Consider the following 16,362-nt stretch of genomic DNA (forward strand, 5'->3'; position numbering starts at 1 on the left):
TACGAATTCCACAACCTGTTTCCAAACTCGGTGGCTGGAGGCCAGTATGCTACTTCTTCTGTATGCTACTTAAAGTCTACACGTTTAATGGTTTGTTTCTATGGAGATATGGGAACATGTACTTGGTGACTTGCGGAAGAACTGTGCCGCTCTTTAGGCGCTTGGAGCTTCATGTTTATAGTGAGTAACTCGTGAAAAAAAAATATGGCTTGGATAAACATTCAAAGGTTGCACGCCTGGGCGATGACTTCCCGGGAGTAACTGAGATAACCAAAAACCATCAAACATTAACGAGCAAACCTGTGGAAAGCAATCTGGGCCACGCCGGCTGGCTGCGCGCGCGCGCGGCAGTGACAGCCCAGGGCGGCTCGCCGTGGACAGCTCCGTGGTGCTGAAGTCGCACCGCCTCTAAGCCGCTGTCTGGCGGCCGCCTCCACGCCTCCCACCCTGGCTCGCTCGCTCGCTCGCTGGCTCGCTCGGCACTACCGGGGCCGGCCGGGCTGCGAGCAAACACAGTACAACTTCTCCGGCCGGCCGGGAGCGACCCGGGCGGCGGCGGGAAGCCGAGCCTCCCCGGAGCCATCGCCCAGATTCACGAGTTGCAAACGGGGTGCGGGATGCCCGCCCGGGGGCGCGGGGTACGGGATGCTCGCCCCGGGGTGCGGGATGCTCGCCCCGGGATGCCGGATGCTCTCCCGGGGGTGCGGAGGCTCGCACCGGGGTACCGGGTGCTCGCCCCGGGGCGCGGGGTACCGGGTGCTCGCACCCGCCGAGGGGGAGGGGCCGGAAGATGGCGGCGGCCGCACACCCACCCGAGACGCCACCGACCGCGCTTAGTTAGGCCCTCGCCCCGCCGCCGGCCGGGCAGCCACTTGGTCCCCGCGGACCTGACCTGGGGACAGGCCGGGCCTGGCGGGCGCGGGACGAGGGGCCCGGCCCCGACCCCGGCGGCGGCGGCGGCGGCGGCGGCGGCGGCGGCGGCGGCGATGCTCGCACCGGGCCTGGGCGCCTGCACCGGGGCCGGCCCGGGAGCACCTGTGCACGGCCATATTGGATCCGGTGCCCCCGTCACCGGCTCGGCGGCCTCGGCTCGGCGCGGGGGCGGCGGCGGCGGCGGCGGGAGCGGATCGGGGACGCGAGGAGCGGGCTCGGCCCGCGGGGAAGGGCGCCGGAGGGGGGTGTCGGGGGCGAAGGCCGCCTCCCGAGCTCGCCGCCGTCACCTCGCCCGCCCTCCCGCCCTCCCTCCTTCTTGCCCTCCCTCCCTCCCTCCGCCGCACACACCCCCGCGCGCGCGGGGCTCTGACAACTGGAAAAGCCACCCCGGCGGCCGCGGGCCGCAGCCCTCGCGGTCCCCGGAGACACCGGGCGCCGCGGCGGGACGGGACGGGGACGGGGACAGGGAGGCGGCGGTGCCTCCCGGGCGAGCGGGCGAGCGGGCGAGCGGGCGAGCGGCCGCAGGGGGGCGGAGGGCAGGGACACAGACAGCCGGGCGGGAAGATGGAGCCCACGGTCCTTACTTGAGCACGGACTGCTCCTTCTCCTCCTCTTTCTTCTGGCGATCCATGACGGCCAGGATGATCTTCCTCTCCTCCTCCGTGAGGTGGCTGAGGTCCGGCATCTCGGGCTGCGGAGGAGGAGGAGGCGGCTGCGAGGCCGCCGGGGTGGGAGCCGGGCGGCCCCGGGGCCCGACCGGAGCCGACATGTTTGGTGGCGCCCAACCAGCCTCGGGGAGCAGGGAGGCCGCTCCGCGGGCAGCGGCGGCTCCGGCGCGGGCGGCTGGGGCAGCCTCGGGCGCTGGGACAAATACATACAAATCAATGGCCTTCAGTCCCAGGCGACAGCCCCCCTCCCCCAAGGAAGGAAGCAGGGGAGGGAGGGCCGCGGCGGGGCGGGGGGGGGCGGCTGAGGAGTGCTGCTAGCCCGCTCGCCCGCTCGCCTGCCCGCTCGCCCGCTCGCTCGCCGGCTCGGCCGCCCGGAAATTGTTTCTTCTTATTTCTTCTTGGGCTTCTTCCCGGAGGGGGCGAAGGGAGGGCTGGCAAGTGAGCGGTTGGCTGTCGGGAGCGCGGAGCTGGAGGCCCCGCCGCGGAGTGTGCGCCGAGCGGCGGGGGAGGGCGCTGGAGTAAGGTGGCGGGGACGGCTGAGGGTGGGGTGACTGGAGGGAGCGGGCGAGCGGGAGGGCGGGCGAGCCGCGAGAGCCGGGCGAGCAGGCGAGCGGGTGGCGCGCGCGGCCGGGCCGAGCCGAGCGGGAAGCGCTGCCCGACCCCGGGAGTCCCGGGAAGTCGCCCGGGCACCGGCGGGGCGGCGGGAGGCGGCGCTGAGGGACTGAGGAAGTGGCGCGCCTGTCCCGCCGCCGCCTGGAGCGTCACCGGGTCCCAGCCCCGGCCGCCGCCGCCGCCGCCGCCGCGAGGGGAGGAGAAGCCCTCCGGGAAGCACGAGGCGCCCCGCCCCGGGGCGGACGGACAGACGGACGGACGGACTGATGGGCGAGCTTCCGGCCCGGCGCGCCCCGCCGCTGCCAACGCCTGGACCCAAGTGTGCTCGCACTGGCCGCGCCTCGGCACGCGCTCGCCCGGGGACCCGCGGCGTCTCCCGACCGCCCAGGCCCGGCCTCCGAGGATGCTCGTCCCCAGCCCCCCCCCCCCCGGACCCCGCTAACGGCCGGGACGAGCGGGCGAGCGCCCCCAGGTGCGGGTCTGGGGGTGCGGGTGGGGGCGGGGAGGAGACCGTGCGCGCCCGAGCTGTCCCGGGCCTGGGAGCACTGGAGCAGGTGGGTGTCTGTGTCTGTGAGGGATCGGGACCTGAGTGAGGGGTCTGAGAGGACGGGGAACGAGCGCTGCTCCTGTCTCAGGCCGGGCGAGCCCAGGGCGGGAGTGCGGAAGTTCTGGAAAACTGGGCTGGCCGCGCGGAGCGGCGCTGAAGGGAGGGAGGATGCTGGAGACGGAGGTGACAGTCGGGGATTGCCTGAGGCTTGGGATGAGCAGGCGGCTGGGAGGTGTGCGGGGGGGGGGGGCGTCAGATCTGCCCCCCCCCAGGGGTGAGCTTGGGCAAAGGTGAGCCAGCTTGGACAAGGGTTCGGGCTGTTTGGCCCTTTGCTGCCCTTCGCTCTGTCTGCTGAGAGGAGAGCGTTAGCCCGGTTTTAGCAGCGTGGAGATGGCTCGGTGAAGTCAGAACAGAAGAAAAACCCGGCTCCAGCAGGAGGGAGGTGGCAGCCACCGGCTGCCTCAGGGAGAAGCTGTCCCTGGGGGCGGGGCGAGCCAGATGGGGGTGACCCGGATCACCCCGTCTCCCTCTTCTGGGCGCTCTAGACAAGTGCTTCGGATAGCAAGGTCAGGGTGTCTGTGTGTGTGTGTGTGTGTGTGTGTGTGTGTGTGCGCGCGCGCGTGCATGTGTGTTGCATGCATGTAGTTAGTGTGTGTGTGTGTGCGCGTGCGCACCTCTACCATGCCTTCCACACTGGCACCGCTTAGTGCCAGGCCAGATTATGGGCTGGTGAGTAAAGCCCTGGGGGGGTATTATTTATGTGTAGTAAGCTCCCCCACCCTTTGCTCCCCAGGTGCCATCTGACTAGTCTCAGCTAGAGACCTGGGAGCAGACGCCTCCTGGGGTTTCTAAGCTGAGATGTCGCATTGTTTTCTCCATGCTCCCTAGCTGGAGAGAAGAAATGGAAAGTTCGCTAATGTTCTGTTTCACATTGTCCCTACTGCCAATTACTGTTCACACGCGTGCACATACACACACACACACACACACACACACACACACACACACTCTGCTTGCTCTCAGCCAGATCCATGATCTAGAGTAGCTGTCACTACTTTGGAGCTGGGCAACCAGAACTGATTTAGATGTATTTGTTGTTATTTTCCGAGGGTTTCTCTGTGGCTTTGGAGGCTGTCCTGGCACTCGCTCTTGTAGACCAGGATGGTCTCGAACTCACAGAGATCCACCTGCCTCTGCCTCCTGAGTGCTGGTATTAAAGGTGTGCGCCACCACTGGCCGCCTGATTTAGATGTTTTACAGTCGGATTTTTATAAGGCACTAACCCAAGCTCATCAAGAAAGAAACTGAAGACCAAGATGGGGAGGGTTTATCAATATGGTAAATGCTAGAGCTGGAACCAGGGTGTCGATGACCTTAGTTCAATATAAAACTATCATGGTTTCCAGCCTTACCACATGAAAATGACATGAGCTGCGTTTAAACATATCTGAGCCCAACCCTGGAGCAAATGAGTCAGTTTCTAGAACTGAGACCTTAGTCATGGGTATGCTTTGAAAGTTTCCCGACCGGCTAATGTCTAGCAAAGGTTGAGTGAGAGCTATACATTCTAAGATAATGGGGAAGAAAGAAAACAAGACAACACAGAAGAAAACAGGCAAAAGGAAACAGTCCTGAAGAAAATTGATTCACTTACCTATCAAATGTTAATTTTTATTATACACACACTCCTCTGCTGCCATGCAATGATAGTTCCCAGGCGTGGGTATACATGCTTACAGCTTTAACCTAGGAAACACCAGCCACCAACCCACGGTAAACTGTCCTTTAATCGTGATGGCAGCCAGCACTATAAATAACTGTGTGCCACCTTATTTCTGACTCCTTTTTAAAACTTCCATCCTCCAAACCCTAGCCAACATCATCACAACAAGATCAGAAACCAGAATGTGCACACTGCTGAGTCCGAAGATTCTGAGGTTAAAATAGCTTAGTTATTTCCAATTCATGGAATGTGGTCTGGGTAGCACTTCTCCAGACTGGAGAACATGGGGGCTCGTTCACAGCAGGGGAGGGGATGGGGGTCACCTTCTGGGACCTACATTATGTTCTGACAGTCATTTAGCATCCTGAGGTCTGTGACTCCCTGGACCCCCCATGCATCTGTGCAAACACACAGTGGGCATGACCCTGAGTCTCCAGCACAGCTGACATCGTCATGAGTGGGCTGCCTCAGACCTTCTTTTGGGGCATTTTGTTGTTGCTGCCGTGGTTTTGTTTTGTTTCAGTCTTATTTACTACAAGTGAATTTTTCTCAGAAGTACATGAGAGCACCTGTCATTAGTCATGTACTTTACAAATTAAAAAAAGAACTGTCACTATCTTTGTATCACACAGATAGACTATATATGCTTATATGTCCTAGAGCTTTAAACTGGGCTGCAGCCTGGGTGATCTACTTTAAAAATGCTCACCCAATTTAGGATAGGATTGCTGTGCTCTGCAAGGCTTTGGTTTTTCCAAAATACGGATCTTAGAAATATTTGTTTTGTTCAGGTTTTTGTATTACTTAAAATGTTAGTCATTTCTTACTGTGTCATGTATGGAATTCTGTTTTACTTGGACATGTCCCTTAGTAGGAAACAGATTTGTGGTACATTCAAAATGCAGTGTTCTTGCTTAACTTGAGCAGTAAAGTCCTTTATTACTGAATTGGGATCTTGTAGGCTTATGACCCCTTCGAACTTTCCTTTTACATAACTATAAGGACTGTTTATAATCTACTGGGTAAGTGTATTCCTGAAGTGTAAAACTATAAAATAACATTCTTAAAATGTATCAAGGCCTTTGTATTCTGCTACAAAATCTGGAAACTTCCCAAGACTTGGAATCATTTCTACTCTACTGCTGTACCCAGATAGATAGATGACTGTCGCTCTACGGTTTGTCCTGATGGGTGGAGCGGCTTCTGCCCTTGTGTTCTGCATAGAGAGCAAGCACCCTGGGCTGTGTGTGTAGCTTGGTGGGAAGGCACTTGGCCAGTGTTCTGGTTAGTCCATTTGACGCAAACCAGAGTGCCCTGCAGAGAAGAGACGCTCAGGTGAGGACCTGCTCCCCTCAGAGTAGACTGGATGGAGGAGGATCCTGCACACTGTGGGCCATGTTGCCCCTGGTGAGAGCCCTGGGGCTCATGAGAAAGCAGGCAGAGGAAAGCAGTTCCTCCATGACCTACGTCTGCTTCACTTCCTGCCTCCAAGTTCTTGCCATGAGTTTCTGCCTTGGCCTCCCCTGAAGATTTACTATAACCTGTAACCCCTAAGCCAAATAACCCTTTTCTGAAAGTTGCTTTTGTCACAGTAACAGACACAACTCAAACAGAATTGCGACCAGAAGTGGGTTGGCGGTGCTCAAGAGGCTTACGATTAGGCCTTTGGTCCCCAGTACGTGGAGGCTCAGGATGTGCAACCTTGCTGGAGGAAGTGTGTCACTGGGGGCAGCTTTGAGACTATAGTCTCACCCCGGCTTGCTGGCTCTGCTGGCCTGGCCCCACCCCTGCTGGGTGCTCTCAGCTTCCTGCCTGCCACTCCCCATTGTATTTCCCGTTGTTGTTGACACCTCTCTCTCTCCCTCTCTCTCTCTCTCCCTCTCTCTCTCTCTCCCTCTCTCTCTCCCTCTGTCTCTGTCCCTCCCTCCCCCTCTCTCTCTCCCTCTCCCTCTCTCTCTCTCTCTCTCTCTCTCTCTCTCTCTCTCTCTCTCTCTCTCTCTCTCTCTCTCTCCCTCTCTCTCTCTCTCTCTCTCTCTCTCTCCCTCTCTCTCTCTCTCTCTCTCTCTCTCTCTCTCTCTCTCTCTCTCTCTCTCTCTCTCTCTCTCTCGGGAACCATAAGCCCAAATAAAACTCTTCCTTAAGTTGCCTTGGTTGCAGTGTTTTACTACAGCAGCAATCCCCAGCACCACGCGGACAGAAAACAAGCAAGCATCCTAACACCACCCAGCACCACACAGGTCAAAACAGAGAGGGCTCCCTACTCAGACTGGTCTACAAGTGCCGTGTGAGCCCTAACCTGGTCACCTAGCCACTGGCGCCACACCCCCTTCACTGAGAGTCTCAGCTAACTCCCTTCTCGGGTTTCACCCCTCTTCCCTTCTGTGAACACTCCATCCGATCTTTCAGACGCTCAACCCCATCACTCCAACCCTCCTCCTTTCCGCTGCACTTTTCCCCCTCTCACCACTGCATTCTGACCGTAAATTAAAGTATTCTTACTGCAGTTTATTGTTTATCAATGATTGTGTACTCCCACGAGGACAGCAGGAATTTTAGTAATCCAAGCACCGAGAATAATGCATGGCTCATCGTGGATGCCTCGACCGCTAGCTGGCTAGTTGCTCTCTGGCATGATTTATCCTGATTATTGGCTTCAACTGAAGAGGAGAATGGGAAAAGGCGCTCTGACATGGGGGCAAAGGAACAATACATTAACTTTTGGTCCAGGTCCTGGCAGCATCTCTATCCTTAGCTTCGGCCTGGCCACACATCCCCTGTTGCCCAGTGACAATCTTCTTGCCCTCTAACACCTGCAACCTCCACGTAGTTTCCCCTCAGTTTGGCTTGCCTTTTCAGTCACATGTCTGCCATGTTCTCAGCCTCCTCCTCCTATCTGTTTGCCCCAGGCTCTCTTAGCAGTGTGCACTTCCTGCTCACACAGCGTGTGTCAACAGTGTGCCTTAACCATTTCCTTGTCTACTGAACCATCCTCAACTGAACCATGAACTCTGTTAACGGTGGGGAACACTCTTATTTCCAGTTTACCCCAGGCCTATTCAAGTGCCTGTTTCGCTGGAGCAGCTCAGTAAATGTACGCTGAACAAATACGGGAACAGCTACAAAACGTGAGAGAATTGCTTATTGGAGTATGAGGAGCACGGAACTTTAGCAAGAGGTAGAATGGAGATAGGTGATGCTAAGATTCTGTGCTAGCTTACATGCCTTGCTGAAGAGCTGCACTTGTCTTGTGATCACTGTGCAGTGGAAGTTTGGGGGCAGAAAACTGACATAAGCTTTGGTCTCCAGAAGCATACCCTGCACGCACTTACTCATACCTAACACACCTGCCAACAGAATTACTCAAAGGAAACATGTATTCTGATTTGCACTTGCAGACACAAATAGCAGATTTTTTTTTAACTTGTTGGTTTCAGGATTTATTTGTGTAGCTATTTTTCTCAGTAGATTATAACAGCATGATAACGAGGCCAAGGTCATGGTTAAATCCCTCTGTGAGTCAGAGCAATAGCCACAGCTGACTACTACTCTTTGCCAGTTGTCAAACGACAACAAACACGATTTTTGAGCAGACATTGAGTGGGAGAATATGACCAGTTCATCTAAAGCTAATCAACAGTATTAAAAAAGCAACTCAAAGTGCCTGGCTGTTAGAAGACCACAGTGGCTTTCGGAAGTAAAACAGCATTACATTAGTCGTGGTGACCAAAGAGTACAGCACGGGGGGGGGGGGGGAGGATGCATTGGTTGCTCCTAGTAAAGAAACTGAAGGTTAGTATAGTTTCATTATTGAGATTCACAACCAAGAAATGATAAAAATCTTTAGTGAATCTTAATGTAGTTGGACTTTCTTGTCAGACTTCCTTTGAACCAAATAATGACATGGAGGCGTATTCCTAACAATGAAAATGTGCCCTTAGGTTAGGCTTGTCCCACCAGCTCCTATAACTTCAATTACCCCATTTTTAATAATCTACATCGCCATTCTGTGTCCAGCTCCCTCCGTGTCTCACTGGTGTTGGCTCATACGTCTAGATTTATCCTGAGTTCCTCTCTGCCCGGAAGTCCTGCCTAACCTCTTCTGCCTAGCTATTGACCGTTTAGCTTTTTATTAAACCAATAAAAATAAACAGTGACACGTCTTCACAGTGTGATGAACATCTTAGTGTAATTAAATTTTATTAATTTCTGTTGTGTATTTAGCAGTGCATGAGGTTTTTTCACAATTAACTCATTGTAAAAAGCATACACCTATCATATTAAAAGATCTTGGGACAATAATATTCCAGTCATTTTTCATTTATACTTTCATTAAGCTATCTGTTTGTATTCCTGCCTAATGATCAGTAAGCATATTTGTAAACTTAAGTATAACTGTTTCTTAACTGAACATTTATCTTAAGAAAACTTTGAACACAGAGATGAAAAACCAAATGTGACTTTTATGTCAGAAGTAATTTCAAAACTGTTCATTTACAAAAGAATGTGGGCATTCAGTGTCAACTAAGAACCAGCCTCTGCTGACATTCCAACTAGTCAAGCAGGCATTCACTGTGACAGACACTTCACAACTGCACCTGCAGTTTGGAGCATTCAGTCCTAGATGGGTTGCCTTTTCATCAAACCCTCCCCTCGGGTCTCAGGGACCTTAGCAGAAGAGGAAGGGGAAAGACAATCAAAGCCAGAGGGGATGGATGGCACCAAGGAAACAGTATCCTTCAGTTACCACGGGACTGGTGCGTACACATTGCACAGAGACAGTGACAATAGGCACAGGGCCTGCACTGAGAAGGGGAAGTGGGCATTAGTTCCCATCCCAACTCAAGAATCTCTCTGCAGTGGGTACCCACCTGCAAAGAAAATATTAGTCTTCTTCAGTGGAGTCCCATGGGGTATATTAACCACATTTTAGCCTAGACCCCAGGCCAGGGAGTAGACCCAGCCTGTCCCCTTTCGGGACCACATCTGCTTAGTTATGACTGACCAACACTGCTTTACTTATGCCTTCTCCTTGCCCCCTACCCCTCGTCTTCCACTGCAAAAACGAACTTGGAGTCACTGGAAGAAGTCATCCCTGTTCTCAGCACGTGGAAGTCTCCTCATCCTTTTCAGCTCACACACAGCACTCTCTTTAACTGGTGTTTGGGAAGGGTGATCACGCCTGGCCCACTTTGTGTGACAAAGGATGGCCTTTGTCCTAAAACTCCAGTTCTGTTATGGATTTCTTGATGGAAACCCAATACTACTCATGAATTTGCTGTAACAAATAGAACAAAGCAGTCAAACTTGAGTTTAAATGCCTACCAGTGGAGAAGAAAGAGCAGCACACAACACCACAGGAATGTAATCTGTGGGACACCAGAGCACATTCTACAAGACAGAAAAAAAAAAAAAGAAACCCAGTTTTATTTTTCAGTAAACATGTGACAAGGAAAAGATGCAGAGATGGAGAGGAAGAGGGATCGACAGTTTTGATATTTTAGTCAAGATTTAAAAGATCAACCATGAGCAGATGGTTGGTTAACTTCATTAAGACACTAAATTAGAGGCGGAGAAAGGTGGCAGGATGGGAGACCTTTATGTAACAAAGTTGGAAATTTGGCCACTGAGAATTTGATGATAATAAGGAAGCATTTTAGGGTGACAATGGTATATTAATTCTTTTAAAAACAAAGACTTCAAGGGCTGGAGAAATGGCTCAGGGGTCAAGAACACTGACTCTTTCCAGACTACTCAAGTTTGAGTCCCAGCCCTCACATGGCAACTCAAAACCATCACTAACACCAGTGCCAGGGGATCTGATGGCCTTCTCTACCCTCCTTAGGCACCATATACACACGGTGCACAGGCATGAGTTCAGACAAAATCCCATACAAATAAAATAAATACATAAAAATTAGGAAACAAAAACTTCTTAGTGCCATCTGCAGGAATATCTCTGGAGAAACTATGATATCTAGGATTTAGTTTAGGATATATGAATGTGGGATTGGCCACAGAAGAGCAAAGAATATGTATTTTTCTTTTCTTTCTATTTTATTTATTTATTATTTTTTGACAGTGTCTCTTATGTAGCTCAGGCTGGCCTTGAACTCATGGGCTTCCTGCCTTACAGGAATGTGCCACCATGCCTGCCTAAAAACAATGCTCTGAACATTTTCAAAACGGCAATGAGAGTCTCTAACTCAAATTGGATGCCAATTATTAAACAAGGGAACCAACGGTTTCAGAAAACCCTTGATTACACATCCATCAGTTGACGAGTAAATTATATTGATGATTTTAACTTTTTTAATCACTTTCTCCAATCTTCTAGAAAATTTCATAGCGTTCTACTTTGCAGGTTAGAAAACTAAGCCTGGACTAGAGAGATGGCTCGGTGGTTGAAGGTCTGTCTGCTGTCTGCAGAGAATCCCAGTTCTATTCCCAGTCGTCGCCTCCCCCCCCCCCACCGCCACGTGGAGAAGTTCACAACTGCCTAAAAGTCTGGCTCTAGGGGAGCCAGTGCCCTCTTTGGGCATCCGTGGCATCTGAATTCATTCATCTGTGCATATCGATACACAGACAACTGCACATATACATAGTTAAAAACAATAATGTAGCCAGGAGAGAGACACGGGCTGAAAAGAGAGTAGGCTGCTCTTTCAAAATTTGTCCCACGGGGCAAATTTGTTTTTTGACACCAGCTGGTTAACATAAATAATAATCTGAGTACCAGAAATAGTAGAGTTATCTCCCAATGAAGATTCATGCCCCCCCCCCCCCCCCGCCACTCACTGCTCAGGGGTGTGAAAGCGAAGCGTCAATTCATAGAGAAGTTAGCAGCCTAAGCCTGACTCAGTAACAGGGAAACTTGTAACAAGCCTTGCAACTGAGAAAAAATACTGCCTGTTTGTGTTAAAACATGTCCGCTGTAACCATAGCAGCTTTGAGCAAGATTTAGGAATTCAGAGTGGGTTGTAACCCAGACATCCCACGCAAGTGCGGCTTTCAGAGCCAGACAGGGCACTATGGTCTGTCTCCCCGGAACTTAGTGTTGCCATTTAATTCCTGATATAAGCTAGCAACAGGTGCAGCCTGTACAGGGTGATTACAGCTGCCCTCCTGAATGGACCCGTCTACTCATTTCATTAATGGGCTGATGCATGACTTGATAAGTGGATTATCTCAGGAGTGGGTCTGCCACTGTGTCTAGGTCTCACCTACTGTCTGTCTCTTACCAGGTGACACTCTGCACCACTTTGTCACTTGGCCAGCAAGAAGTCCGCCACCAGATATGGCCCCTCTTTACCTTGGGCCAGAATTACAAGTAAAAACTAAAGCTGCTTTCTTTCTAACTCACCCAGAATGTGGCATTGTGTTGTTGGCAACATAAAACAGAGCAGAGCTAAGGGATTCATCTTCCACAGTGTGACTGGCTGCTTCAAATGTCTCCTTCTGCCTACAAGGATCGAATTAGTCTTATCTCGATGGTGCCTGACCCAACTGCTTTTGCCCATGTCCTTTATGCCGCCAGACACCATGAAATTCAAGGAACCACATCCTGGATCTGATGAAAAGAGACTCGGAACTGACTATCAGCCTGTACTGAAGGGACTGTATTCCTAATTACTGCGCTATCTCTGATTAGTGTCATTTAACACTAAAGCAGCAGGCAGATGGGAAAGAGCCATGTCTTTCCCACCAGGGAAAGGACCAGCAGAAAAAGAACTAAGAACCCTTTTTTACTGGTCTTTATCTCACTGATCAAAGGAAATTCAGTTCATCTCAATGCCAAAAGGAGAAAAATAAGTTCATTGTGTTTAGAAGTTGCATATTTTATTTGCCTACTATATATGGAGAAAATTATCCTGATGTCAATCATTTTTAGAAAGCCATTGAATTTTGAGGGCTTCCGTTTTCCTCTTTAAAAAGATGTCCACAGGATCAGCAAGGTTGTCTCACTATCCAAACATAATAAGTCAAATACAATTATTAGTTGATACATCTGAAATGTGCTATTTGTTCATCAGCTACATATTGGAGACTGTTGAGAATCTGCAAAATATATGCTCACCCTGAGAAACTTCTCTGTCTACTATAAAAATCATGAAAAAGCCAGGCATTGGTGGCACATGTCTTTAACCCCTGCACTTGGGAGGCAGAGGCAGGCAGATATCTGTGAGTTCGAGGCCAGCCTGGTCTCCAGAGTGAGTGCCAGGACAGGCTCCAAAACTACACAGAGAAACCCTGTCTCGAAAAAAACAACAACAAAAAATCATGTAAAGCTTTATATGTCATCATAGCATGTGCAGGAGGAGAGGCGTCTGTAAATGTTACTGAGTGTACCAAGAGGCTATCTCTAACTGTCCTAAGGATCTCCAGGGGATGGACTGCTGTAAATCACCTTGTGGGTTCTAGGAACCCCATGGGTTAAATGTTCTTGACTGCTGGGCCACCTCTCCGTCCCCCTCAATCGAATCTTTATAACCAAGAAGAAAAGGTTATTAAATAGAAAAACAAAATGAACATAGAAGGTTGCAAATCATCTTATCTGACTTTAGGGTGTAGATTTTTAGGAGATTAAGGCAATGTTGCTGCTAAGGGCTGGAAACTAAGATGGGCAAATCTGTATCTTCTAATCTGCACTAAGAAGTTTAGACATTACCCAGAATGGGTGCATAAAAACTGCCTTTTTAGATCACATTGACTATAGCTGATAGTCAGTCAGGCATGGCACCCCAACCTGCAATCCCAGCACTCCGGAGCCGAAGACAGTAAGACAATGTGTTCAAAGCCACCTTGGGCTGCTTATCTCAATAATAACAAAGGCCTTATCTTTGTTATTAAACCTAATCTCAATAGCAACAAAAGGCATTCATCAGGCTATTGGTTTTTTTCCTCTTGCTAGTTATTCTATTTAAACTCGTAATAGTCTGAGATTAATAATATACTGCTAAATTGTCTGGAATAATAGTTCTAGTCAAAGCTATAGTAGACATGAATCACTAAATTAAAATTTCTATTCATTCATTACTATACTATTCAGAGTTAAACATTAAAAACTCTAGTTCCTCAGTTATACTAGCTCATTTGAAACATTCATTGGCTGTGTGTAGCTAGGAGCTTTCATTCTGTACAATCACCAGTATAAACATCTGCACCTGAGCAAAAAGTTCCCTGGACATCATTGATGAAAGATCAGCCAACCATCTACACAACAAGGAGTCCACAGTATGAAAAACACCCCACTGCCTTTACGTCTTTTTGATTTTAAAATGTATATATTTGTTCCTATATGGGATTTTAAGACTTAGAAAATACAGCCACCGAGAATTTAGAACATCAGTAAACTATAAGGATGGTGAGAATCTCAGCAGGCTCAACAGCGTTGTTTCCCTTGGAGAAACAACGCGAGGCCTGGAGATCTCAGAAGATCGCAACCCCCTTGAGGGAATGAGCTCATTTGTAAGTCAGTCTGTGAGAATGATGGCAGACACACACCCCACCTGTAAGCAATGGGTAAGTGGGCTCAATTCCAAAGCTGTGTGCGATTGCCGCTAATCAGTCAAGAAGGAGAACAGAATACAGAACCAGGGCGTCTACCCCAGGGCTTCTCATGATGTCAGTAAAGAAGAACCTCCTAGCTTTCGGTAATGCTAAAGAACAAAACAAACACACAAAAGGCAATTTACAGGCTAATGTAACTAGAAACTACTGAGGTAGCTAAAGTTTCAGCATGGGATGATGCAGGTACATAAGTCCACATACACACGTCTATACGTATATTACACAAGTGTCTACACAAACACACGTGTGTGCACACACACTGGGGGGGGGGGCTCAACTTCAGTCATGGACTTTGCTGTCCCTGGTGTTGACTTTTTTGGGGGACAGGGAGGTTGAGACAGGGTTTCTCTGTGTAACAGCCCTGGCTGTCCTGGGACTTGCCCTGTAGACCAGGCAGGCCTCGAACTCACAGAGATCCGCTTGCCTCTGCCTCTGCCTCTGCCTCTGCCTCTGCCTCCCGAGTGCTGGGATTAAAGGTTGATTTTAACGATCATTTCTTCACAGAGGGGGAAGAAAGATCTTGGATTCTCAGACTCTGGGCCTCAATTTTCATATCTATAAGATGGGCAGAAGGATATTACTCATCTTACGTGGCTCTTGTGAGGACATAAACCATGGGTTATAAAAATAGAGGAGAAATAAAAAGATCTGACATTTGTCACTACAAATGCTTGGGCGTCTTTCAAGATTGTGATGGTTTGTCTATCCTAGCATACCCTCCACTAAGACAGATAGACCTCGATTGAAATCTAAAACCCCAAGAAAGAAAAAATAAAACTAGAAGCATCTATGGCCTTTCTCACTCCCTCCATCCTCCCGCCCCTGTATTCATGTGCTACGTTATGGCTAGACATGAGAAGTGAAGGAAGGGCCTAGGAAATCTCCCAGCAACAGTGAGGACCTACTTCTTGGGACCCAGGAGAGCAGGATGCCAGGGTCCAGGCAGTGGGCTGTTACTGACATTTCTGCCTTACTGCACTTGCTAACCCAGCACACAAGCAGCTAAAGGATACAGCGGTACTCCTATCAGTGATATCTGAGCGTGTGCCCTGCACTGGGTGAAGTAGTCCTCTAAAAGCCAGCTCTCTCATAATTACCCCCTGGATGATGCAAGAATCAACACAACTCTGATCTGTACTGATATAGTCGCCTCTGCACCTGTAGCCCTGACCACGCCTTTTGGGCGTGGTCACAGGTGCGGACGTGACCAGTTGAAAAGAAAAAGATAGGGGTGGGAAGCCCCTTTCGGGTGGTGGAGAGCATCGGGGACCAGGGTCTGTCTCCTTGGAACAGGGACGCCACGGCAGTTACTTATTGTTTTCCGTGTAAGTCATTTACTAATGAACTCCTATTATACTGGGTCTGGTGGATCCTAATTTCCACGCCTTCAGTGATCTGCAGCTAGAGCTGGCAGGCACTGTGTGTAATTGCAGGTGAGCTACCTAGCTAGCTTATTTGTGACAATTCCCGTTTTATAGGAGGTTAGAAGTAGCATTTCAATGAATTAATAAACGTGAAGTCCTTACATTGGACGAGTTCACTCGGTGGGCTCTAAAGGCAGACTGCTCAGGCTAACTGCCATGTTCTATTATTACTAGCTGTGTGGCCCTGGGCCTTTGTTCCCTGGGATGGGGTGTTGTAAGGGTGGTGCATTCCCCACAGAGTTCTCATGGTGACTAGCACAGTTATATCTACAAAGTTTTTAGAATGCCCGGGGCCATCTTTTTCACCTTCTTCTGTGACTCTATCTGTGTGTTAGTGTAACCATGGTACCCATTCTTTCATTCCTTTCCCTATCTTTTGGTATGGCTATTGTCTTCTAACATCTAAATCAGGCCAAGAAACACTCTATACATTGCATGCAAGCTATATACTCAATACGAGTCAGCTATCATTGGTAACCCTTATATAACGTTAGAGACAAGGAATTCAGAGAGAGAGAGATAACTTCTCAAGGTTACACAGCCAGCGGGTGGTAAAGCTGGAATTTAAACTCAGAGTCCATAGTCTTAATTACTTTAATTATCACACTCTGCCGCTATTGCTGAAAGCTAGTCGGATACTGCAGATGTTTGCCTATTTTATCTTTTTTCTCCAGGGGGCTACTGACCATGCCAACCAGTGTATACGGACAACTGTTTACATTAGGGCTTTCCCAAAATGGAGACCATTGCCTCCTAATTCACTCAGCCTACACCATCTCAAACTTTGCACAAAGCACCTACCCATCCTGGCTCTCACCTGCTCTTCTGTCTATGTAACCAGAGGGAGCTCCCCATCTAGAAGCCAATGTGCACTGATGCTCACAGTTC

The 16,362-nt window shown here is 50.2% G+C and overlaps 1 protein-coding gene across 19 annotated transcripts in view; it reads right to left on the reverse strand.

The window, feature by feature from the left end:
* Window positions 1–1,848, reverse strand: part of LOC100752044 (regulating synaptic membrane exocytosis protein 2) — a 390,889-nt gene extending 389,041 nt beyond the window's left edge. For 17 of the 19 annotated variants that reach the window (XM_035449594.1, XM_027431481.2, XM_027431480.2 and 14 more), the window contains exon 1: window positions 1,518–1,848. In XM_035449594.1, the coding sequence (XP_035305485.1) occupies window positions 1,518–1,702 (185 nt within the window). In that variant the 5' untranslated portion in view covers window positions 1,703–1,848. The remainder of the gene's footprint in view (window positions 1–1,517) is intronic. The other 2 variants (XM_027431472.1, XM_027431473.1) reach the window with 1 other exon arrangement.
* Window positions 1,849–16,362: the final 14,514 nt, after the last annotated feature.

This window comes from Cricetulus griseus, chromosome 10 (assembly GCF_003668045.3).
Source record: "Cricetulus griseus strain 17A/GY chromosome 10, alternate assembly CriGri-PICRH-1.0, whole genome shotgun sequence".
NCBI classification, from domain to species: domain Eukaryota; kingdom Metazoa; phylum Chordata; class Mammalia; order Rodentia; family Cricetidae; genus Cricetulus; species Cricetulus griseus.